The sequence below is a fragment of the Pteropus medius genome, unplaced genomic scaffold (assembly GCF_902729225.1).
Source record: "Pteropus medius unplaced genomic scaffold, Ma_sr-lr_union100, whole genome shotgun sequence".
In the NCBI taxonomy this organism is placed as follows: domain Eukaryota; kingdom Metazoa; phylum Chordata; class Mammalia; order Chiroptera; family Pteropodidae; genus Pteropus; species Pteropus medius.
In genome coordinates, this window is record NW_024351730.1 from 6,137,138 (window position 1) to 6,164,695 (window position 27,558).

The following is a 27,558-nucleotide window of genomic DNA, read 5'->3' on the forward strand; positions in this document are numbered from 1 at the left end:
CTGTGAACTGTCAGCTCTACAATACTCTATTCACATGGATTTCAAAGGCCAAGAAATTATACGAGACCATATAATAGTTTGTGAGCCACAAAAGTACATGGTCTCATATTTGCTACCGCTATCCAAACTGATCCAAAAAGTTTGGGATATTTGAAGATGGCTGAGAATTACCAGAGAAATCTACCTCATTGGAAAATAAAAATCCACCTTTTTTTAAATACAAGAGCTTCCTACTATATGATTATCGTAAATTATTTCAGTACATCTGTAAAAACCCAGAGCAGGGACTACATAACTCTGTATCCACAAATGGAGAAAGCATCAAGTTTAGAAATTGAATTGAGTGGGTCTCTAAATGTCATTTGAATGTGAGTGAATAAGAGATATGAGATTAAAAAACATATACCTTAAAAAAAAAAAATCAAGAACTAGGCAAGTAAGTTAATAAAAATTTAAAATAATCTCTGAGCTGATAGAATAGTAATTTTAATTTAGTGCATTTTATTTCTACTGGCTGCATAAACATAACTAAGAGATATGAAGAATGAGTCTATATCACTTACTACAGATGGATATTTGTTAACTCATATGCATAGCTAAAATAGCATAGACTGTCCTATTCAAGATGTTAGTGAAAAGATTATTACTTAAACATTAAATATAACAAATCAGCTTATTTTTTATAGTTACTTTAGTAATCAGAGTTGCGTGTATTTAAATATAAACAGATTCCTGGCTGAAAATTTGAATTTGTGACAAGGTATATTAATCACAATTGTTCAAGTATCATTTAATATAAATAAATTTTAAAGTAAAACCTGTGTAAATCAGTGATCCAAAGCTAAAATCATCACAAAAAAAAATCTAAAACTTCTGAAGCTGAAAAGAATACAATTTTCAGACAATATTCTGAGTCTCTGACTGTAAATCTGGAAGGTCTTGAGTGCCCTCTACAGGTTATTTAAGTAATTTTCAAAGATTTGAAATTGACTTCCAAAATATATTTGGGCGATTTTAGAACATAAAAATAACTAATTAGGGTTTTATTTTTAAAAGCATTACATGTTTATCTACAGCCATGCTACACTGAACAAGCCCAATCCCGTCTGATCTCGGAAGCTAAGCAGGGTTGGGCTTGGTTAGTACTTGGATGGGAGACCACCTAGGAAGACCAGATGCTGTAGGCATAAAAAATAAAAAATAAGGTATTGTAAGCTGACAAGATCTGTGAAGTCAACCAAGGGTTGCAATCTGTGAAGTCAACCAAGGGTTGCCTCGCCAAATAAATAAATAAATAAAAGCATTACATGTTTACTACATAAAATATTTGGAATAAAAAATCACTTATAATCCTAATATTCAGAAATAATCACTATTAACTATTTTCACATATATTCTTGGTTGGTTATATGTACACATCCACATATATTTTTATGATTTTTTCCATCTTAAAGCATACTGTAAATGTTTTACCGTGATTGGTTTGTGTGGAGTTTTTTAATTTAATGCATTCTTCAAAAATGTGTTTTATTGACATATCACTATTTCTTATCATCAGAATTCCTTGTTGAAAAGTAATGCTCCTCCCCAAAAAAAAGAAAAGAAGAAAAATTTAAATAAAATGAAACAAAACTCAGTAACCACTCAGGGTGGATCCATAAGCAATAAAATTAGGATGTGCATGACTCTCTTCAAAATAAAAACACCATAAAGATATTCTGAATAATTTTTCACATTTCCAGTAAAAAGTGGTCATTAAAATCAAATTTGACAACTGGAGTTATCATTTAAATTATTACTCTATGGTTTCCAGCCATTAATAACATTGCCAGAGCAGTAAGATTAAAGTAATACCACATTTGAATTAGCTGGATAATTGCCTTGGTTTCTATTTGTTCATGGTCTTATTTATCCTCAAAGATAGTTTATACTTTAGAAAATAGAACCACGTGTAGCATATTAGGTGCTTGTCGAAATCAGACTAGACTAGACATGGTTTTGTATTTCATTTTTTAAAATAATGATGCATACCTTTAAGGACGCCAAATAGATGAGACATTCTTTAAAAAATATATGCAACCTTAAATTGGATTTTAAAATAATCTTAATATTCTGATATTGACAAACAAGATTCTCTGCTTACAGTTCATTCTTTTTTCATATGTTCAAGTGAATGTGGTCACTCCACTGCTTAGAGAATACAGGCATAAAGGGCTTTGCCCACAACCAAACAAGTGTTTCACCGTGAAGAGGGGTTTTGATTTTCCTTTCTAGTGGGTGCAGAAATTACTGGTGGAGATGACATTCAATCACAGTAACTCCGAGACCTTGTTTGAGGTGAGTTAAACAAGCAAGGCCCTCTCCATTTCATGATGACAATAGTAAGCAAAAGGCTCTCTCAGTTTTTGAACAGAAATTTCTTACCAAACTTTGTATAGAGTACATGTTTTATTTGGTTGCAGTACTGTGAAATTCATCTTTTTGAGAAAGTTGTACCCAGATCTTGGAAGAACTTAAGAACAAGATTTAACGGTCACAATTTATTTTCATCTTTTGCTCAAGTTTTTTTTTTTACTTTTGTTTTTGTTTTTTTTTTTTACGGTGTGAGGGTGCAAGGGGTTTGGGTGTTCATTAAATGTACAGAAAGTTTAAAAGGGTTTCAAGACTATAAAATAAAATTCGCATAAATACCTCAGAAAAATCTACTCCATGATTACTAATATGAAGGAGAAAGAGATGAATAAGAATTTTTTTCTGAGACAAATTCTTCTGTCTTTCATTTATTAAGACAAAATGTAGATGGATGGTGGCAGTTCATTTTGAAAAAAAAATTAATTGGTAACAAATATATAAGACAAACATTTAATAATAAAATTTTATCATTCCTAGGTGTGATAATCTTACTCCACCACTGATTTAGGCCATAGAGCACCAATTCTTATTAATGGCCAATAACTTTCCTAAAACATATTCACCTACCTAAATTACAGCAATATAGCTCCATTAGCATTTATTAAAGGAAGCTGTACAAAGGAAAGTTTGTTATCATGAGCCTATAGACTTAAATTGGTACACCAAATGGTTATTGGTATCTACAGAGTGGAATACCCCATCCCTTTGTTCCAGAAGACAAGAAAGGTAAATTCTAAGACACTTAGGCTGATGAGGTTGAGTCTGGGCAAGATTCTAACCTTAGATCCTATAGAAGGGAAATCAGTAATCTATGTAGGCTGCTTGATTTCTCTAAACACAAATCAAAACAGACTTCACTTTCTTATTTGATAGGATTGCAAAATCAGTGACTCAGGGAAATATAATAAATGCAGAGATAAAGACTTGAGGCTAAAACAATTAAGCAAATATTAAATGGATAAACGCTGATTAAAGACGTTTGGTATCAACCTACAGGGAGAATGCCAAGAGAGTGTTTCAGGGCTCTGACTTCATCTGTGCCATTCCACATTTGTCTCAATCAAGAGAATAATGATAAAAGGCATGTTTATCAAATTTGAAGATAACATGAAACTAAGAGGGCGAGCAAATAAAGATCAAAAAAAAATCTCAACAGGCTAGAACAGCTAGTCAAATTGAATTAGATAAAATCTAATGGGCACTATATTAGATCTCATAATGAGTCCAAAGGAAAAAAAAAATAATGTGACTGTCAAAAAGCTAATTTGAATTTGTGCTGCTTTAATGGAAAACTGTTGACTAGAATAAGAAAAGTCTTGGTCTTCGTTAGCCACCCACACCGAGTATATCATGAGTGGAATAGGCATGACATAAAGCATGTAAAAATTGTATCAACATGGGACCAGAAAAATGGTAGAGAAGATCAGAATAGGGTCAGACAGAGGCTCAGAGACCACACCTGGACAACCAAGGATACAGCTATCGAGTACAGTCTACCTTGGCAGGCAGTTGGATCTTGCGAAATTTCAGGTGACTGGCTAGTTTAGAAGTCAGGGTGGGCCACAATCAGGTCAGGAAATATGATGATGGTAGTAGGATTTCCACCTGAGGGAAATTTAAGAGGAAATGGATATATTTCAAACAAAGCTTGGAAGGATATCTTAGGCAGTGCCCTACAGCCCCATTGTTATCTGAGGTCCAGCCAAACCATTTTGCTTTCAAGCACTATAGGCAAAATGTCAATATGCTACCAGTTTTTCGAGGTTTTTAAACAAATTGTTGGTTCCAAAATACATACAGAAAACTATAATATTAAAACTAATATAATATGTTATCAAGGCAGCAGCAATCCAAAGCTTTTATAGTGACATGTAAATTGTATTTAACATGGGATGTGAATACATTTTAATGTATTTAATATACTGTGGAAAGGTGTCTCCAAAAGCAACCATGCCTGGGGTCTAAAAGTCTTTAAACAAGGAGGGCTTTGTATAGACAAGGATTATTGGACTAGGCAGTATTAAGCAATTAGATATGAAGGGATGTTACTCTAGAAAACTCGTTCTGAGAATTTATGTATTGGCCAACCATTGGAGTGCCAAGGCCTGACTGGAGGGGGAGACCTGAGAATCCTGACTTTGTTCCTGATGCGTCAGCTCCTGGTTCTGGCTGAAAATAAGAATGGGTACTCAAGGGATACTTAAGACATCAGAAAACATATCTGGACACTATATAATTCCTAATATGCTGCTGCTTAATTCCTAACTCAGTCAAGAGTGTCTCAATGACCAGGACAGGATTAACCTAGAGAGTCAATGCAGGGCAAGAAGCCAGAGAACTCGAGAGATAGAAGAGACAAGGTAGACATGGCTACTTTTTAGTTTGGGACTCCATGCTTCAAGGGTCATATAAGCAAACTGTAAACTAATGAGCAGAGAAGAGCTTCATAGACTGTGGATATCCTGAGAAAGACCAGAGCCTGGAGAAGAAAAAACTAAAAGGGCTCATGAGAGGTCTCTTTAAAAACAGAAAGTACTGTCATGTAGAAAAGGTACTGGGTTTTTCTTCTACTAACACAGGATCAGATGATGAATACTCTCCAAGAAGATAAGATTTTACTTATTATAAGGACATATTTTCTAATGATTATCTAAAACCTAAATAATTCTTGAGTTGCCTGAGAAAATAGTGAGATGGCCATCTCTAGGGACTACATGATCACTCAAATGGTGGGTTGTCAGGTTTCCTTTGTTTGCTTGCTGCTTCTTAGGATTTCATGGAGATACAGATATGAGTGAGGAAGGAATACAAACTAGCCTTTAGCGTAAATGTTATAATAGATTTGGAGCCATTGGAAGGATTAGACCCAATTGGCTTTCTAATCTCAACAGGCAAGAACAGCTAGTCAAATCGAATTAGATAAAATTTAACGGGCACTATATTAGATCTCATAATGAGTCCAAAGGAAAAAAATAATGTCTGTCAAAAAGCTAATTTGAATTTGTGCTGCTTTAATGGAAAACTGGTGACTAGAATAAGAAAAGTCCTGATCTTTGCTCGCCACCCACACCAAGTATATCATGAGTGGAATAGGCATGACATAAAGCATGCGAAAATGTAACATGAGACCAGAAAAATGGTAAAGATGCACAATTACAAACATCTAAAAATGTTGTCATGGAAAGGATCTACACAGCTACAATAGAAAAGATATTGATAAATTTTTAATATTTCTGCCCTCATGTGGAAAGAGTAGGAGAAACTGGGAAGAGACAGACTACTAAATTTATTTCAATAGGTCATTTCCTAGCCACAGCTGAAATGCTGATTAAGAGGGTGATTTCGCTTAGGTACTAGTAATGACTGATGTAAACAGGAAGAGAACATATTGGCTCCTATAACTGGACTGGCCACTCTCCACTCAGCGTTTCTCGTTTGTCAATAACTAAAAGAAAAGAAAATTTTTCTCTCCCCCAACTTTTGAACAAAAGTCCTGGGTTTCTCTGTGACTGAACCAACTTCGGTCACAAGCCTATTTCTGAACAATTAATTTGGCCAGGGGACTGCTATAAACTAATTGTCTTAGACCTGGGCTATTGCTTAATCCTGAGCCAGTCATCAGTAGCAAAGGCGATAATATTTTAATGATTGGCCTAAGCCAATCAAGCCCTACCCAATGAAATCTGAGATAAAGCTATGGCTGCTCCACAAAGGGAAATACATTTACTTAGGCCCACTCATGGATTTAAAGCTTAAATTTCTGCATTATCTAAAACCCAGTTAAGTACAATTTTAGACCATCCTCCCTCCCAGCTCTATTAAACACAGTGGGGAGTAATTTTTATTTCCAAATTATAAAATGCATCCAAAATAGAGTGTTTCAAATAGCAAAGAGGAATATTAACATCCAGATACTTCTGCACTTGTACTAGCTCCATGCATTCTCATCCGCTGACACCAACTTAATTTTATCTGTACTTTCTGCACCACTAAGAAGTCCCCAGGGGCTGAGAGGAAAATTTGAGAGCTTCTATGTAGTTATTGTTGCTAGGAAACAGCATCTTTGGTATTCAAGTGTTCGGGCTTTGAGACACTGTGTGAAGTCACTGGTTCATAAAGGAAAACCTTTGGTAAATAGGCTGTTTAGGTGTGAGTAAATTGATGTTCTCTCTCTGTAGCAAATGTTCTTGTGTAACCTTTGAATAATAGTGTATTTCTAGGCCTCTATTCTTTCCTTTGGATCCAGCTGCTATTATTGCTCCCATGAGAACTCAATCTTCTACATGAAATAGAATGAGCAATCTTTTTTTCCCAAATAATCCATGATTATCTCAGTACCTTGAACACTAAGCCTAACTGGTTTAAGTTTTTTTAAAAAAATGCAAGTGAGCTTGGAAATATAGACCCAAACTACTGACCATATAAACTGTTAAATAGCATTGAAATCTGCAGTGATCGGTAGCCATATTCCAGCTCTTTTCTTGTCCATGGCATTGAATTGTTCTGCTGCTCTTCAGAAGTGGGAGACAATGAGAGGTGCTATTTTGGCTTCCCCATTGCCTCTTCCCTTCTCAACCCCAAACTGCAAACCACCTCTGGACTCTCAATTCTAATTATTGCTTACTTGTTTCTTCCCTAGGATCCTATAATTCAAAAACCAGCTTGAGGTTGTAATTTATCACCTAGTTACTCAATAAGCCTAAGATTAACAAGCAGCTTTTTCCATTTCCTTGGTGCCCAGATCTACCTTTAAGGTTCCTGTGAGCAGAATCATCTTAATCAAGTAATAAATTTAGCTCAAGAATGCTACCAAATAAATTACCTAAATCAGGTTACCAGTTTGAGAAAATAAATTTAGAACGCTAAAGATTCACTAATTCATTGATTCAAAAATACACATGGGATGCTTACTGTAGATAGAATCTGTTCTAGGCATCAGGAACTTTTTTTAAAAAAAAGCAATAAAAGAAGATCCTTGCTCCAAACATAATATAAAGAGAAATGAAGGAGACAAAAGGCAGAGGTAAACACAAAGTTATGTATACAGATAAAATATTTGTATTTTAAGATGTACTATATAATTGACAGGATCTCATCGGGAAAGCAGAAACCACTCAAGGTTTTCCAAAGGGGAATTTAATAGAGAGAATTGGTTACAAAAATTAAAAGGGTTTGAAAAGGAAAAAGTAGAAGTTAAAAAGGGTGCTAAAAGAGCAAAAGCCAGAAGTTGCTAACAGCCCTGTGCTGGAGCCCACGAGTCTGAATCTGCTGCCATCCTATTAGAGGTGCTGTTCTAGATGTTTGTGGAGTTGCCAAAGGAGATGCTGCCACTTCTTCATCTGTGAGAGTCTGGAATCACCCCACTGCCCTGTCAGCAATCACAAGCAACTGCGACACCACCACACTACCAGAGCCAGAATCAAGAGCCTGCCCTCCCTCTTCCACCTTCTCATCCTCAGCCAGTTCTTTTGAGGGGCATCGTTTAACATGAAGCCAGAGAGAGCCCAGCCCCGTCAGTACAGAGCAGTGTGTAAAAAGCACGATATAAAACATCAAATGAATGCCTGGCACAAACCACAACAGAGATTTTCATGTAAAGCACTGGTAATCCCAAACCTGGAGCAAATAATTCTTCCCTAGAAGAGAGAGTGTATCAATCCAGTTTCTGTTGCAGATAACAGAAACCCATCTGGCTAGCTTAAACGGAAAGAGATTTAAAACAAAGAAGTGGTGCTTACAAAATTAAAAGACTGAAATTGTAGGCTCTAGGCTGGGCCACTAGAAAAGACTCCCAGAACCTCAGTGCAGACTGGCCCTCCCAGGTGACTGACAGCACCACCACAATCAGGAAGCTGGTGTTCCGGTAGCTCCCACCACCATGTTGACTTGAGGAGCACAAAAGCTAAAACCAGAATTCCTGGTTCCAGACTATATGACTTGCACCAACAAAATGAGTGCCTCAAACACCACCTCTGAGATCACTTACTCCATCTAATCCAGGAAACCTAAATCATATCCACACCTTTAGTTGCAAGAAAATCTAGGAAATATAGTTTTTAATCTTTCTTGAAGACGATTAGAACACATGCTAAAGGAAGCCAATCCACACAGTACCTGCTACAGAAGGAATTTTGTGTTGAAATGTATAACATTTTGCAAGCTCCAAGAGGACAAGAGCAACGTTAGTTTTATTCACCACTATAATTCCAGTACTCTTCCATCACCTGGCACATATTCAGAACATAGAATAATTGTTCATTGAATGAATAGAGACATGTACATACATTAATGCCTATTTGTCAAGTTACGGTTGGTAACACAAAGCAAGGATCCCTGATGATAAGAAGCAAGAATCCAATATTCTATAAAGTTTTATTGGATGTTGACTATATGCTAGGAACTTGGTACATAGGCCGGACACTGAGGTACAAAAAGGAATGAAAACCAGTCCCTGACTTCAAGTAACTCAGAGCCTAATGGGATTAAAATAAGCCAAGTAAATTTCAACATTGCTCTGTTCAGTCAAGGCAAGCACACTGTCAAATTGATGAAAGTCAATTGGAATCAGAAAGGACTGTGACTAGTTGCCTTGAGTATCTGTCTATAATTCTTCCCACACTCAGTCATGATTACCTAATTGTTTTACCCCTCTCAGCCTAGTTTTATCCTTCAAGATGTTATAGTGTTTTTACATACTCAACTTTGCCTGTAAATTTCAGTTTTCTTGCTAAAATTAAGTTGCTTATTGAGTAAACTTTTTGAAGTAAATCAGTTTCCCACCGATATTATCCTTCCTTTATGTTATTCCTTCTACATGTTATTCCCCCTGGCAGGCTGGCCTGGTCCAACCATCTGGCCAAATCCTCTGCAAATACATCTCTGACTCCCTCAGATTAACAATTTTCTGAGACTGCTGTTAGACATCGAGACCCTGGAAAGCAGGGCCAAGTCTAATCCACCATATCCCTTTGGTGCCTAGAATAGGGCTTGACCCCCAGCAAGCAGGTACCTCTGGTGTACACCACATAGAAGCTAACATGAAGCTCTATTCTATCAACCCTGTTTTTACCACCTACTAAGATACTGGGTTTAAAATTTTCCTCCCTAACAAATACTTACAGTTCAAATATTTTATGTTGCCAGCTAAAAGGAAAATCATGTGCAGTCTAGCTCAGAATAGAACAGCTATTTGTTTGTGAAATGTGAGTATCTTAAGAGAGCTTTAAGTTTGGGATATATTGTCTTGGCTCCTTAAAAGATTTTTTAAAACTAAACTGTACTTATTTTAATTCCATCTATCTTTTTGAGAAAAAAAAAAAAAAAAAAAAAGCTTACTTCTTATGCCATCTTCCTAAATGGATGATGCCGAGGCATTTTGCATCATATAAAAAAGGTCTTTGGGAAAAATTTCTCCCAGGCCTGGCATCAGCACTTCTTTCAAGCCAATTGGATCATTTCTATTTCATGGATACTGTGAACTTTTTAACTGATCTGATTTTGTGGTGATAGAAAGACACTTTTATGGCTCTGAAAAGAGACAGATCTGTATGTCCCTGGAGGCTCATTCCTCTCTTCCCGGCAGAGAGCAGACTCAGCAGATCCAAGTTAACTGGACAGAAGCAGAGGCTGAGTTCATAAGGCTATGCCTTTATCACCAGTTCACCTCCTCCACCAGGACCCTCCGTTGTCTCACAATCATGTGATCATACAACTGTCCATCTAATCCTATAAAAAAGTACAGTATTACAAGGCAGGGCTTGTCTCTTCTCAAATCATGGCTGCAGTGCACTTAGTCTAACTCTAATGAGTCTAAGCAGTAGGATAATGAGAACTTTGGGGAATTTGTGCTCCACTATGTCTCTGCAGCTAAATTTTTCCTGAATAAACCCCATGCTATAGTCACACTGGTTGTATGAATTTGAAACCTCACATTGGAGAACATTGCTCACATGTAGAATATCTTCAAGATTCTAGGATTTCCTTATTTTAAATTTAACATTTTGATTTAAAAATATATTTATTCAAAAATCTAAAAATTTAAAAATATATAGTGAAAATTTTTCTTTCATACCTATTGCCCATCTTCTTAGACTCTCCAAAGAAAATATAATTGTTAGTTTGTTATCTGATCCTCTAGAGTTTTTTTATGCATATACAAGTTCACGCAAATATATTTTTGCTTTTCCCAGCTTTTTATACATGTTAGCATGTTATAAACATTATCATTCTGAACTTTGGTTTTTTAAATTAAAGTTAGCTTCAGATAATTTTTTATATTATATATAAAAACTTCCTCATTTTTACAGCTTTATAATAGCACATTAATGTGCCATAATTTAGTTAACCACTCCTCTATTACATCGCTTTAAATATTTTGCTATAAGAAACAGTGCTATAATGAATAATCCTGTACAGACACTCTTCACAATTGTGAAATTTAATCTGTAGGACAAATTTCTAGAATAGAATTGCTGGGTCAAAAGGTATATACATTTATATTTTGGTATGGGTCATACCAAATTATACTCTCACCATATGAGAATATCTGCTTCCACACATGCTCAGCAATACAATGTGTCATCAGTTGGTGAATTTTTTCCAAGTTATAAAGCAAAAATTGTATCTTGATATAGATTTAATCTTAATTTGCATATCTCTTATTATCATCGAGGCTGGTCATTTTTCCTTTTTCAGTGAACTGTCTATTTGTATCCTTTTCCCATTTTGTCATTAGGTTTTTGGTTCTTTTCATTTTTTGTTTATAAAAGCTCTTCATAAATGAATAAAATTAACCTTTATCTGTAATAAGCACAGCAATTATTTATTTCTTATTGCTTTTGATCTTTTTATTGTCTCCATAGTTTTGCCTTTTTCAGAATGTCATATAGCTGGAATCGTATAGCATGCAGCCTTTTCAGATTGGCTTCTTTCACCTAGTAATATGTCTTTAACTTTCCACTATGTCTTTTCATGGGTTGATAGCTGATAATTTTTTAGCACTGAATAATATTCCATTGTCTGAATGTGCCACAGTTTACATATCCATTCACGTACCAAAAGACATCTTGGTTGCTTCCAAGTTTTAGCAATTATTAATAAAGCATCTGTACACATCTATGTGCAGGTTTTTGTGTAGATATGTTTTCAACTCTTTTGGGTAAATACCATGAAGCACAATTACTAGATTGTGTAGTAAAAATATGTTTAATTTTTATAAGATATTGAAAAATTATTTTCCAAAGTGGCTGTAGAGTTTTGCATTCCCACCAGCAATGAATGAGAGTTCCTATTGCTTCACATTGTCACTAGTATTTGGTATTGTCAGTATTCCAGATTTTTACCATTCTAATAGATGTGTAGTAGTATCTCATTATTGTTTCAAATTGCATTTCTCTGACAATATATAATGTGGCGCCTTTTTCATATGCTTATTTGCCATATGTATATCTTCTTTGGTGAGGTGTTTGTCAAGGTCTTTAGCCCATTTTTAAATTAGATTTGTTTTCTTATTGTTGAATCCAAAATATACAAATTGTTGAATATTTTGGATGACAGTCCTTTATAAGATGTGTCTTTTGCAAATATTTTCTCCCAATAATGGCTTGTCTTCTCATTATCTTGAGTTCAGAAGTTTATAACTTTATGTCAAATTCTCAAAAAGATTTGAAGAATCAGTCTTACAAACCCATACCCAAAATTGGTATAAATCTTCAATATGCCAGTAAGTCTCATGGAGCTCTTTCTAATTTTAATAAATAAAGAGAGTCTCATAGCCTCTCAGACACCAAGAGATATAGCTAAAAGTATATGTCTTCTATTTTTATGCCTATACTTGGATTATTATAAAATTAGTACTGAATATGGAAGATTACCCTATCAAGAGAGGGAAAGTTCTTGGACCTAGAAAGATATGGTTTAAAGAGAGATAAAATAAAGTAAAATAAATTGCAATATTTACAGCAAATAATAATCTCTATAGAGTGGCAAAAGTAACAAATATAAAACAGTTGTGAGTTCAATGAATTCAGAGATAAGAATTCAAACAAAAGCTTTTTGAAGAGAAGTTAGAAATTTTTAAAGCAATAAAGTTAACTCAGGTTTATTTTCCCTCAAAAAAAAAGGAAAAATAGATTAAATTATCTTACATTCTTACAGTGATATGTTGATGGTGCCTTGGCATTCCAGTTCTAAATTTTAAATATATTCTTTTTTTATCTCTTCAAAATATTTTTACTAGCTTTAATTAAAAGTAGGTCAGCATAATGTTTATTATAATTTACCTTTGAAACATAAGCCCTAGTAATTCTAATGGAAAAAGATTTAATGTTTTTTTTTTTTATTGGAGGTGAATATAAATAGAAAATAAATTTAGATCTTCTTTATCTCTAGCGGGTAGAGACAAATATAGCTTTCTATATTCCTTAAGAAATTTTTAGATTTTTAAATATATACATACATACTTTTGTTAATGCAAGTTACTCTTAAATATGACCATAACCCAACTAGATCCCTGACAAGTAGAAGCAGAAGTGGAAGGAGAAAGAGAACAAGCTTTAGGGTGGACCTTTCTATTGCAATCTATAATCCTCCACACATTCCCCTTAAATTAACTAATGCTTACCCTCACAAGTATTAAGATACCAAATTATCATCAAGAATTCATGTAGTTCTTAAAATTTTCACCTATAAACAATAATCAGAATATATGAAGCTTGCTTAGTTTTTTTAAAAAAGAAATTTATATATTTTTTAAATGTCTCAATCCTTTAACTGGTATGTGTAAATTTGGTCTTTAATTATATTCTATTTTTTACCCTTTCTGTTTTCTTTTTAATAAATATGTGCTCGATTATTGTTGTACTTGTTGTTAAATGATGTATAATAAAAATCTAGGAATCTAGCCATCCCCCAAAGAGTGTTCATTGGTAGACACAATGAGAATAAACATTCAGCAGTGATATCAGATTTATCATTAAATGATCACAGAACTTAAAGCGAGATGCACCCATCTTCTCTTTGCAGCCACAACTAACCCATCAGAAGTTGCACTCAACATGAGCCCTACATAGCGTCCTTATTTACAGCACTGTCATCTTACCATCACTTACTGGAAATTTTCTCTTCGACTCCTAGTCATCAAAATGAATTTCTAGACCAATTGAATTAGATTTAACTATGATATATTCTTGGTTTCAGATGGCTATACCACTGATGACATTGAGTTTTATTGGAATGGAGGAGAAGGAGCAGTAACTGGAGTTAACAAAATTGAGCTTCCTCAGTTTTCAATTGTTGACTACAAGATGGTGTCCAAGAAGGTGGAGTTCACAACTGGTGAGGATGTTTCCCCAAAAGTGCACTTGGAGCACTATGAAAGAAAGAAGATGACTTTGACTAAATGATGATCTGATTTTTTTTCTGATTTTTTTCAACTCAGGGGCATATCCACGACTGTCACTAAGTTTTCGTCTAAAGAGAAACATTGGTTACTTCATTTTGCAAACCTACATGCCTTCCACACTGATTACAATTCTGTCTTGGGTGTCTTTTTGGATCAACTATGATGCATCTGCAGCCAGAGTCGCACTAGGTAATGCATTCTCAGCACAGCAGAGAGCTGGTGGGATTTACATCAAACAAAGAACCAATGTTAGGAATGATAGGCAAGGGCTTCTTTCATAGCAAGCCACAGAACGAGATTACCATAAGAGTACTTGATAATAAAACATCTAAATGTAGGCACTTACAGAGTGAAAGTTTTACCACGTAATATCTTTTATCATTTTACCAAAATAATAATAAAAAAAAAAGGTCTTAGAGTATGTTCAACACAATAAGTGCTTCTTTGATTATTTTTTAAATTTTCATTACACTAATTTTTACTAACTTTGTGATGATTTTCTCTTTGGTCTCCATTTTTTACAGTGAAGAACATTTATAATGCATTATTCTCAAATGGATTTCGAAAAAGCGAAGCATCATGATTATTAACAAGCTATGTCAATTGTTGAGAAATACTATCTCTCAAACACTAACTAAAGTTAAATCATTGATCTGAGTGTCCCTTAAATGGAGCTCATTGCAGTTGACTAAGGAATATACAATTCATGAGCCATATTAATGATTTGTGATCAGGGCAAAATTAAAATGGTTTCCTTCCTGGGGGAGCAAACTTCAGGATTAATCTTGCCGTGGTTGAGTAATTGCTGCAAGTTAAAAGGCTATATTAAAAACTTTATATGGTTTTTTGGAAAATTAGAATGAATAAGATCTGTTTGATGAATCAGAGCATGTGTGGATCTTTCTCATTATTTGATCATAGAGCCATTTCAGTTATCACTTTCTGGGGCTTATTCTTATGCATGTACACACACACACACACACACACACAAGCATATTTTTTAACTAAGCTGACATACACATCTTTTCTCTTCTGAGACTACTGAAATGGATTAAATGATCAGCATACTCCTTCGCACCTAAACTAATTGTCATCTCTAGAGCTCATTTCCAATGGCTGAGAACATGAGACTAACAAAGTCAAGTGCTGGCAGCCACTTACTAACCTTTGACCATTCCAAGACTGAGGAAAGTAAACAAATAGTTTATCATATTATATCTGCGCATAATATTCAATGTGAACATGAGTATGTGTATGCTATGGTTAAGGAAAAACATTGAATGATGTCCACAGCAGGGAATAACAACAGTCAAGGTCATGAATTGTGGTTCTCTTTATATTTCTATCCTCAAAGCTAATGATGTTTGATATTTTGATTAGAGATATCAGCATATAAAGGTGTTGACTTAACCTGTTCTTTGAAATGTAAAATCCATAATATTTTAAAACTTATCTATGTAAAAAAGAGATTTATTTATTCATCTATCTTGCTTAAAAATCAACTAGTAAAAACAGAAATGCATTTAGTGGAGTTTTAAATGAATTGTTTGTTTCTGTCAAAGACATTAGTTAGAATTGTATTAGGTGAAATTTAAAATTTTATTCAAAGAAATAATGGCATTTCATACAGTAAAGCACAGCTGAATTCATCACTGATCTAAACTATTTTAACTTTGTGTATAGTAGTTTTGACTTCCTACTTTATCTGTTCTTCTAAAAGATAACTAGTCAAATCAGGAAGTCTGTCTAGAATAATCTGGTTGGCAAATGAGTGCTAAGTTAATTTTTCCTTTTCATTTTCTACCTTTATATCCTTTGCAAACTTTTCTTTGTCTGTAGTAATTCATTTCACATTTCCTGCCTTTATTTTTAAGGACCATCATAAGGTTTCAGATTTTACCTTTCCATCTCTCTGCTTTTATTTTAAATACCTTTGTTTAATACTTCTTTGCTTTTTTGCTCCTAGCTGAGTAATCTACAGCAAAATAACTAACCTAAGAATTTTTAAAACATTCTGTTTATTCAGCTATAAAATGGGAATATTATATCTGCTATATCATACTCAGCAAACTATGACAGCCATGTAACTGTTTGAAACAGTACAACAGTATACAAATGTGTATGTAATATTAGTATTACAACTCAAACTATCTACATGAAATTTTAATTTCTTTCTCACTTCTTGTTTTTCTCAATTATCATTTCATCATCACTATCATCACCACCAAATATTATTATGCAGCCACACAAACATTAATGGTTAAGAATTCTGTATTTAACAAAATAGGTGAAATAGAATCTTCCTTTTAAGAGCTTACAGTCTTAAACTTCTTTAAATAGCTCAAGTTGAATTTTTAAAGAAATCTTATTCTCGACTCCAGAGAACTAACTCATTGTAGGCTCTGGAATCAAGAAACTAGAGATAATATTTGAAAAACCAAAGCAATAAAATTATATATCTAACAAATACATAAAGCAAATGTTTGATGTAAATCATACTTTCTTATATGTTATTGCTTTTAGTGTTATTTCACTATGAATGATGCTTTCTTATTTTAAATCGTAATACTGTCCTTGTGATTTGAGTGTATTACAGATTTATGAAATTAAATAGATCTCTTCAAACTAGTCATCAACTTTCAGTTTGCTAGTAGCTGCTGTGGGGATAAGAATCACATGGACAAATTTAGGAGGGAGATGAGGGAGACAAGGAAGAGGAAAGATGGGGCATGTAACAAAACAAGAGACATTTGACATTAGACCTTTTCAACTACTTTGCTTTTTTCTTTGTGCATTATTATTTTTTTTAAAGGGGGGGTGGTTTTCAATTCTCCATTAACAGTGTATCATATTTTATAATTTTTAATGGACTATGTAGGGAGTCTGCAGCTTTGTCTTTCAAAATGTCTGCCCTTTCTGTACAGTAGTTTATCACGTTACTGCCATCATTCTGGGACCCCAATAATGGAATGGCATCTGTCCTGTCAATCTTAGAAAGGGCAGCTTAACAAGTGTGTTCAGCTAAACTGTGCCTTTCTTTTCACAGGAATCACCACGGTGCTGACAATGACAACCATCAGCACTCACCTCAGGGAGACCCTGCCAAAGATTCCTTACGTCAAAGCAATTGATATTTACCTGATGGGTTGCTTTGTGTTTGTGTTCCTGGCTCTGCTGGAATACGCTTTTGTAAATTATATCTTCTTCGGAAAAGGCCCTCAGAAAAAGGGAGCTGGCAAACAAAACCAGAACGCCAATGAGAAGAACAAACTAGAGATGAACAAAGTCCAGGTAACGTATAAAATATTCCTAACAATAGTCTTCTAAAATTTATCAGCAGCATGGTGTTCAGGACTTCCATCACAGAAAAAAGAGAACCAAAATATTAGTTTGTCTTAAATATGGCTCAGACAACTCTTGATTTTACATATTTGGGAACTGAGGGTTAAAGAAGTTAGGTTAAAGTTTACACAGATTAATCACTTACCTGAGCCTCAAACTCAACCCAAAGTCCATTATTCTTTATCCTAAACTATATCGTTATAAAACTATATATATATATATATATATATATATATATAATATATATATATATATATATATATATATATATATAAAAGCCAGATCTGCTTGATCAGTAAGTGAGATAACTAAAGTGAATAAACTCTCTACTCCAAAGTGGAAATGAGGGACTATACCACAATGCTTATAACCACAGACTGGAATCACACTGCCCCAGCTGGATTCTCAGCTCAGCCACTCACTTGACTTTATAACTTCAGGCAAATCAACCTATGTAACTTCTTATTTAACATCTGCTCTTAAGGTCATCACCCATAAATGGAGATTATTATAGTATACCTATCTCACAGAGTTGTTATAAAGACTAAATGAGGTTTCTTTTTTTTTAAGTCTGGCATATAATAAGTACTCAGTAAGTATTAGCTATTATCATTATATATAAGACATTGTCACTCTTTATCTTTCGCTTTTCATTGATAGATCTAATGACCTATGCTGTCACTGGGTGGAATTAAATTAAAATTAATGCTCTGTTTATTTTTTTAAATGTCTCTGTAGCCTCTAATTCTATGCCATTTTCATTGGAGTCAATTTAAAATTATGTACATTGAAATACTGTATCCACTAGAAATTGTTTTCAAGATGGCACCCAGGTGACAACTTAAATATTTATTCATTTAGCCACTGTTTAGCCACATTGGGGATACATCTCTGAACAAGACAAAGTTCCTTGCCTTCATGGAATTTAGATTCTATTGTCGGAACACAGGCAATACACGGACAAACAGTATTAAGAGGATAATTTTAGATCATAGTAAGTGCTATGAATAAAGTAAAACAGAGTAATGGGCAAGAGAATGATTTGGTTCAGGTTAGAGAAAACAGGGAACTTTGATCAGGTGATCAGGAAGACCATTTTGAAGAATTTACCATTTGATCTGAGACCTAAGTGATGAGAAGTAGCAACCATGCCATGTTCAATCTAGGCAAAGTAAATAACAAGTACAAAGGCTTTGAGGAAGGAATTGTTTGTTGTCTTAAAGTACTGAGAGAAGAGCAATGTAGCAAGAGCACAGAAAGTGAGGGAGAAAATAGAGTAGCATAAGATGGGTTGGGGGATCAGGCAGAAACCAAATTATGAATCTTCAAAGTGTATATACCTTCATGTTCTTTACTACGATAATAAATTTGGATGAACACTGTCAGGTAATTAGAAAATTATAAGCAAGGAACATATAGATTTAGCCACATGGTCAAAATCTAAAGCAACACATTTGAATAAATTTTTACTCTTGTATGAAACACTATGCTTGATGCTATGGGAGAAGGGATAGGCACAGAATTTCCCCTCAAGAATCTTCTAGTCTTGCTAAGAAAGAAAATTATACTCATCTGAGGTGACTGGATTATAAAATGAGACAGAACAGCATTTATTTTGAGGAATATATCTGAAAGGCCAGTTCTTTTCTATTCCCATCCCCATCTCAGTTGCCTTCTGAAGTGACTAGCAGGCTGTCTGCATAACCTGGAATGTGTGTTAACTGATATATCATGGGGGAAAGCTCTACATAAATAAAGTGGTATAGGTTCACTGGTAGGAAAATTCAGAAGATATGAACTAGATGGACACTTAAAGGTAGAATTGGAAAGATAAAAAGGAGAAAACAAGGCCTTTCAATTGTCTAGAAAAGCACTGTTTTCTGGAGAGGTAATTAAATAGAAAGGCCAAACAAACTGAAATTTATTTATTCCTATTAAATAAAAAGATTATAAAGCACATTTTAATCAAACTCTTTGGGCACTTGCCATGATTCCACACCAGAACTTTTCTAAGGTGCTAAGGGACAAATAAAGGCAGAAAGAAAGTCTCATATGGCATATTATATCTAGATGTATAATATATATTGCTCTGAAGAGGACTTAGTAGAAGGCTAATAAATAAATAAAATGTTCCCCTTTAACTAATCTTCATTTTATAAACAGGCTATTTGAATAACACTGGATTTACACATAGTAAGATTTCATTGGATCTCAAATCAGGAAACAACTGAGGTGAATTGACTTTTTAAAATCTGAGTTTCAGGAGAAATTGTAGGAAAAGCCTTCAATTGTCAGATGAAACATTTAAAAAAGAAAAAAAAATGTGTTTTTATCCATGGAAAAGTAGACTAGGATATCCACAAATGCTTATCACAGAAAAATAAGTAGCAAATTAGGACAAAATTCAAAATCAAATCATGTTAAGTCATGCCAGAGGAGTTTGTATCAGATTAAAAATTATAAACCCTGAGCAAGGATTTTTAAAAATCTGCTGGAAGACATGGAAGAGTAACTGAAAAGAAGCAAAACCTAGTAAGAGAATCAACCCTCAAATGAAGGGAACTATGATGCATGACATCTGTAATTATAACAGCTTTTCCCCTGCAGCTACTCAGATTTTCCAGTTTCTAACTTTCTTATCACATTCTAAAACCAGAGGCTCAGACAATGTGTCAGTAACAATGCAAGTGTATAACGTCATCTGTTCAGAGTATCATCTCCAGCAGTTAAGATAATAATGCAACCTGCATCGTATTAAAAAATGCTACCCCCTGGTTGAATTTAAAAAAATAGAAAATGATATTAGATTTTTCTTTCATATAATGGTTGAATGATTCCCCCTTTTTTTTTGGATACTCATAAACAGTTGAATTCAAATGACATATGTGCTGTAGTCCCAGACAATTTTCATCTTAAGGATCCCTAATATTTGCCTTGGTATCCTGAAGCATAGAGTGGCACTGATCATTTATCACACATTATTTTTGATAGCCTTGGTTGGGCGATCATGTCAAGGGGTATCTGCACTAAAGCCTCAGAAGTGCTTGCTTTGACTTGATTTATATTTCCACCAGCTGTACTGAAGCATCTTTTTATGAGTACAGATGCTGAATCCAGACATTAGGAGAGTTTCAGCCTCTAAGGTGATAAAGATTGTAGATTTATGAACCCCTCAGGCATCATTTAAAACTAGAAATGGTATTTAGAGTTTTCAAAGATAGATTTCACAGTACAACTAGGTTGTAAATAAGCTACTTCTCTGCCACTTTTATACTAACCTGGAACGTATATGGTTATGTATGCTGGCCACAATACCTACCCATTTGCATATAGATCCACCTAAGATGGAATGGTTGCATGAGTGGTCTGTGATGAGAGACTGATTCAAAGTCATTCTAAGTCATGAGAGACATTGCTGGAATCTGCCAAAAATTCACACCAAATGTGCAGTTGCAATTCCAATACTCAAGAAATAGAATTTTCTCTTCAGAATCAAATACTGATACTGTAATCTGGCCTATTTCCCCCATTCTTATTCTTCATGGTGAGTCATCTACAATTTTAGACACCTATACTTTCAGACAAATTTTTAACTGTAAATCAGCTTTGTATTATAACAAATTCTAAGATACAGAGTGCATCAGGAAAGCAAACAGCTCTATTTTTAAGTCTATGTTGGAACAGCTAAATATCTATATTAGATTCTTAACCTAGACTCAGGGCCCCACATCACTGCCTCATCCTCAGGCCAAATGGGACACTTCCCTCAGCTTTTTGATAAAACTTTAACTATTCTAGCATAGCATCTTAGATTCTGGAGAAATCTGTCATGACAGTTTATGATCTTCTTTAGCCCTCAAACCCCTGCCCAGATCTGGCTTGGTTAATCCTATCTAATCTTCAGAGTCTTCAGCAGTCTAATTTTCCTTTCCAAGAATCTCCAAATCTCTCTCTCTCCTCTCTCTCTCTCTCTCTCTCTCTCTCTCTCACCCATTGCCCATTTTATTCTATACCCAAACAACAAGGATTATTTTAGTGAACAAGGAAATAAATCAAACTTACTTAATTGGCTTAAGAAACAAGAATGGAGGGGGGATTTTTTTTGCCAATACAACTGAATGGTCCAGACATAGTTCTAGTTCAACATGTGCTTATGTCCAGATGTTCAAATAATATCATCAGAAAACATCTCTCTTCATCTCCTAATTCTGTTTTCCTTTACATGGGCTTTATTTCAAGTAGATCCTTCTCTCATGGTAATCCCACAACTCCAGAGTTTGTAAGCATTAAAGCTCTACAACCCCAGCACAAAAATTCTTTCTAATAGCAAATAGTCATAACAAAAAAGTCCTAAAATTGAGTCTTTTAGGACCAATTTGAGTCATATTCTCATGCACAAAGCAATCTCTCTGACCATGGAAAACACTAAAGGCTCAAATCTGGGTCACATGCTGGTTCCTAGAGCCTAGAAGATGCAATCAGGCCCACCTTCACCACACACACCAAAGGAAGTCAGGGCAATGTGATCAGAGGAAGGGGCAATGGTATCAGCTAGGTCAAACCAATAGGCATTCATCATAACTCATCTCAGACTTTTTGCCTAAAGGAAAATATCCAAATTCCTTAGTGTGGGATCCAAGGCCCATCGTGATCTCATTCTTCTTTCTTCTTCTGCCTATTATTCCTCCCTCTCTCATTCACCAACATACACTTTGCTCCAGAAATAAAAACTTACAGTTTTCCCAAATTGCCATGTTCACCCTTTAGAAGTTTTGTTTGGCTCGTTCTCCTGATTCACCTCTTGACTGATGTCTTCCCTCACTCCTCAAGCTGACTTGGTGCTCCTCTTATAGTTTTCCACTGCACCCTATGCTTACCTCTCTCTCTCTTTTAATTTAACAAATATTTAATGAGCCCATACTCTCTATGTGCTGGGGATACAGATAGCAATGACTAAAACAAAAGCTTATATTTGGATGGGAGAGACCAACAATGAATATCACACACACAAACACACATGTAATGCCAGGTAATAATAAATGCTGCAAAGAAAAACAAAGTAGGCCTAAATATAGATACCGTATATTCTATATTTGGTATTCCAATGCCTGTCACAAAGCCTAGCACAAATCAGACACTTAACTGCCTTTTAAAATAACAAACCAAGTACGAATTGATTACAAAATGTAGGCATGCTCTTAGATTTCATGTGTCATTAGGAACTTTTTTCCTACTAGATTCCTACATGAAAAAAATAAAAATGTTAAGTCATTTTCAAAGTGAGAACTGTCTGATATCTTCTGAAATTGATATATATATATATATATAACAAATATTTTCTAATGAAGAATATTTATTTTTTGTTAGGGACAGTCACTGGTAACAATATATGTGTATTATTGACAGATTACTTTTAACCTGTGTTGACAGTTTAAGTGGCCCTAATGTATCTTTTCTCAACTATTCCCTTCTCCTAAAATTTCTACATTAGAATCTAAGCTAATTGATAATTCTATTCTGCTTTTAGTTCATAATCTCCTCCAGTTACGAGGAATAAAGTAGAAGTGCTGTGTTGATTGTCTTAGGAAACTCTGGCTAATGCAGCGAAGTAGAAGATTTCACCTGATGAGATACGGTAATAAGGACTTAACCACTTAAGTGGTTAGTATTCTACAAACCTCAAGATGTTCACATATGTATTGACTTTATGCATTCTAAATATTTCTTCAACTATATGAAAGCAATCATTCATTACTGTGGCCATTCATTACTTTTTCTATACCTGAAGAACAAAACATTGCTGAGATTTTGGATGAACATTTTAAGAGGATTCACTGAAGGTGAATCTGAAAAATGATCTTTATTTGCATAATTCAGAATTGAATGAATTTGCTGGTTATAATGCATTTTATATTTAATTCTAAAAGGAATCATCTCAAATACTGGGACTCCCTAAGCAACCAGTGAATGCTTTGCCCATGTGGAAAATGCCCTATGTATAGTTTTTGTTTTCTTGTTTCTATCATTCTCTACTCAAAGCTCAACAAATTTCCACTTATATCAACTTAAGAAATTATTCTCCAGCCTTCATGTCATGTATCACTCAGGCTTTAACAACACATATTTAAAATTAATTATTAATTGTTTAGAAATAAAGTAACTGCTTTGTAAATTTTCGAGTATGCCAGAACCAAGTAGGACACTTGGAATGTTTGTGTAAAATGCAGACTGGGAAGATTTTAATCTAGAATGAAATGAGCTCAAACCTGTATTTTTAACAAGCTTCTCAACTGACTCCGATTCACAGTGATGTCTGAGAACCACCATCCTAGAGATTCTCAGGTGTCCTTGGCCACTGAAACCCAAGCAGAGCTCAGAGAAATAGCTCTAAATTTGAGTTTCAGAGTTCCCCATTCTGCAGATATTTATCAGCCCCTCCTTAGAAGAATCTCAGCCTTGGATCTGGAAGAGTAAGGGGAACATACAGTGACAAACAATTGCAGCAAAAAAGCAGCTGCCCCTCTGTAGCTCACATGATATAATGATGAATGATGATAAATGAAGGAAAGAAAATGATGAGAAGCTAACCAGGTAACAACCTGGCCAAGAGCATTCCAGGAGAGAGGAACAGTGGGTAAAAATGCCCTTTAGGAGCATCAAGGGACAGTCAACAAAAAGTCAATGTGGCTGGAGCAGTGTTCAAGGGGCAGAGTGGTAAGAAATGAGGGCAGAGATGCCTGAAGGAACCAAATCACACGGTGCTTTGTGGATTCAAATGAGAAATCTGGATTTTATTCTATGTCTCAGGAGATAGCTAGAGGATTTAAACAGAAGAGACATGATCTCTTACATTTTAAAAGGATCTCTCCAGCTGCTATGTAGACAAAAGACTATAGGGCTGCATTCCTGGAAAGAGGAAGATCAATTATGCATCAAGAAGTAGTCAGGATCAGGTTGTCTTTAAAAGTAGAGTCACTAGAATATGCTAATACATTGAATGGGAGACATGAGGGAAAGAAAGAGATCCAGGAATAATTTATCTACCTGAATAATGTTCTAGAAAATTGACAATTGTTTCGTTTTATCTTTATCTTCTCTACTTATTGAATAATATAATGTGTAGTTGTTTAGATTTATGTTGGCTTGTACTTAACCGACCGCTTCTCAAAATATTTAAGTTTTTACTTCTACCACTAGTTGTCGAGATAAGCAAATAATCTCCAGCAAAGCCTCTCATCTCTTCCTCCTCTCCTCCTCCCACCAAAGGAAAAGGTTTTAGAAATTTGAGGCCAAGAGAATGAGGGTTGGCAGCCCTGGTGAGAACAAATGACTGACAGCAGCAGCACGTTATATGAGTACATCATATGAGAAGGATGGGCAGATAGAAGATGTGGCTCTGTGGCTCTCCGTTCTCCACAAGTGGAGGCAGCCAGTCCCTCTCTCAAGCTTCATTAAGTAGATTGCAGGTCTCTGGAGGGCAGCTCTGTGGCCAGCATCATTTCATGTGGCTTCCTGTTCTGTACTTCAGACTCACTCAATAAATATGAATTTAATTAAATTGGCTAGCAAGAAGGAAATAAATTTATGTTTGCAAAGTAGATTGAATCTAGAGGTATTTCTCAACAGGGCTTTAAAACTGCCACTGAAAACAAGATTATATTTTATTCCAATTACACTGAAATGAGTTTTGCTAAATTTGTATATTGAAAATATCCAAAACAATTAAATTCAGTGAGTGGCAACATTTCTCACAGCTTAAGGCACTGTTTGGGGATGTTGGAGGCAGAGAGAAAAAGAGAATGAGAGGGTGGAAGAAAGGCTAGATTCAAGCTAGAAAAATAAATTTGTACATTTGCTTATGGTTTCTACTGAGGGAAAAAATACAGTCATTGCATCAATGGTTTCTGGAATTTAGTCTTTTGAAACTACCCTCAGAAATAAGTGCTTGGAGGACGTCAGAAACATGGCAGAGTGAGAGATGTCCCCAGATCTCTCCCTTTGAAACAACAATAAGCTGAACATCCAAAACTCAACAACAACAAAAAAAACCAACCCGTACACAACCACGTCTGCACGAGGGATCTGCAAATAAGAGCTACCACAGGTCAGAACAGCGGGAGTCGGATGGTGGACTGGGAGAAACAAAGAAGCTGCCTCTCGGGCCAGAGCTCCCTGCTAGAGGAGGGGTAGGGGAGAAGGTGTCGCGGGTTCGCTGAACAGCCCTGCCTGAGAGAGCTGTGAGCTCCACAAACCGGTAGTGCTCAGGGATCAGGCAGAAAGTAGAGAAGTGGGGACAGAAGAGAAGTGAGGATGGCAGAGAAGCAACAGTTAATTATTACCAGCCTCAGTTGCAAAATATGTGGGTGAGCTGCAGCCCCCATCTTGGGTGCCCCCAACCAAAAGGGCATCTTCCCCCATATCCTCCAAGACCAAACACTACGGAGCCCCAGGGGAATCTGAGCAAATGCTACTGAAATTGTCACTATCATTGACAGGGACTGAGACTGAGGGTAGTGAGTGAGACTGAATATTTATAAAGGAATAAAAGGTATTTTTAAGATCTTATGTAAAGCAGGGATCCAAGAGGCTTAGACGCCACCTATTGGAAACTAAAAGAAAAATACCTTCTTAGCAACAGGCTAAAGAAAGACCTTTATATAATAAAGCTTCTTCCTGGAATAAAAGGCAGAATGCACTTCCATTAATGCCTAGGCGAAGAAATAGTCCATTAAACACCATGAACAACCAAGGTGACAAGGCAGCTCAGAAAGAAAGAGACAAATCTCCAGAAAATAAGCTTACAGACATAGAAATATGCAAATTAAATGACAGAGAATTCAGGATGTACTTCTGAAAAAACTCAATGAGGTCCAAAATAATTCATATCAAAACTTCCAGGAATTGGAAAAAAACTAGATGAGCATAATGAGTTTTTTAGCAAAGACATTGAAACCCTAAAAAAAAAAAAAAAAAAAATAGAACTTCTGGAGATGAAGAATACACTGAAAGAGATGAAAAATGAAATAGCAAACTTGGGAAATAGAGTAGACCAAATGGAGGAAAAGATGAGTGATATCAAAGACAGAAATCAAGAAATAAATCAGAAGAAAGAAGAGAGACACTGAAGAATGAAAGAAATACAAGAACTAGCTGATACCATCAGGAGAGGAAACATAAGAACAAAGGGCATTCTCGAAGGGGAGGAAAAGGAGCAGGGATTAGAAAGCATTTTCAGACAAATAGTTGACAAGAATTTCTCAAATCTAAGGAATGAGCTGGAGCTTGGAATTCAAGAAATCAACAGAACGCACAATTATCGCAACCCCAAAAAGGCCTTCACCAAGACATATTGTATTAAAATTATCAAAAATCAATGACAAAGACAGAATTCTCAGTGCAGCCAGGGAAAAGAAGACAGTAAGCTATTAAGGAAAACCAATTAGATTATCATTGGACTTCTCAGCACAAATTCTACAAGCAAAAAAAGGAGTGGGATCAAATATTAAAACAATTAAATGAAAGGAACTACCAGCCAAGAATAGTGTATCCAGCAAAACTCTCCTTTAGATATGAAGGAGAAATAAAGACCTTTCCAGACATACAAAAATTGAGGGAACTTTCCACCACAAGGCCTGCATTACAGGAAATACTGAAAGGGGTCAGCTCACCTAAAACAAAATGACAAAAAAATACATAATTATGAGTAAGGTGACTAGCAGGTAGATAAGAGCAAAAGAGTGCAACCTTTATTAAGAACAAGTCATTATAAGCTTAAACAATAAAAAGAGATTTGCTATTGCAAAATTGTAATGAGTGTTCAGCATACATAGGAGCAAACTGAGACAACAATAACAGAAAAGGGGAAGATTCAAAGATCTAAATTCTCAAAGGAAAATGGAGATGAGGCACATGCCGAAGAAAATGGACTACTATATGTATATAACTTTCCTTTACATATTCATATTGGTAACCACACGCCAAAGATTCAGAACTGAAGTATATAACATAAAACAAGAAGGACCAGAGGGAAAATCTACAAAACCCAACCAAAAAAAAAAACAAAACAGTAAAGAATAAGGAAGCAATAGAAACACTGAGCTATCAGAAAGCAAAAGATAAAATGGCTATATGAAGACCTCATATTTCAATAATCACCCTAAATAGACTGATCAGCAGTATGCAAATTGAAACAATCATCAAAAACCTACCAAAAAGTAAAAGCCCAGGACCAGATGGCTTCAACAGTGAATTCTATCAAACATTCAAAGAAGATTTAATACCTGTTCTTCTCAAACTCTTCCAAAAGATCAAAGAGGAGGCCATACTTCCTAACTCATTTTATGAGGCCTATATTACCCTGATACCAAAACCTGGTAAAGATAACAAAAAAAAAAAAAAAAAAA

General features: G+C 35.1%; 1 protein-coding gene and 1 pseudogene across 3 annotated transcripts in view; both read left to right on the plus strand.

Annotated features, from left to right (window-relative positions):
- Nucleotides 1-27,558, plus strand: part of GABRB1 (gamma-aminobutyric acid type A receptor subunit beta1) — a 370,441-nt gene that overhangs the window by 332,979 nt on the left and 9,904 nt on the right. For 2 of the 3 annotated variants that reach the window (XM_039845134.1, XM_039845136.1), the window contains 3 exons: nucleotides 13,609-13,746; nucleotides 13,850-14,002; nucleotides 16,860-17,104. In XM_039845134.1, the coding sequence (XP_039701068.1) occupies nucleotides 13,609-13,746; nucleotides 13,850-14,002; nucleotides 16,860-17,104 (536 nt within the window). The remainder of the gene's footprint in view (nucleotides 1-13,608; nucleotides 13,747-13,849; nucleotides 14,003-16,859; nucleotides 17,105-27,558) is intronic. The other variant, XM_039845135.1, reaches the window with a different exon arrangement.
- LOC120588479 (uncharacterized) lies at nucleotides 1,069-1,187 on the plus strand (annotated as a pseudogene).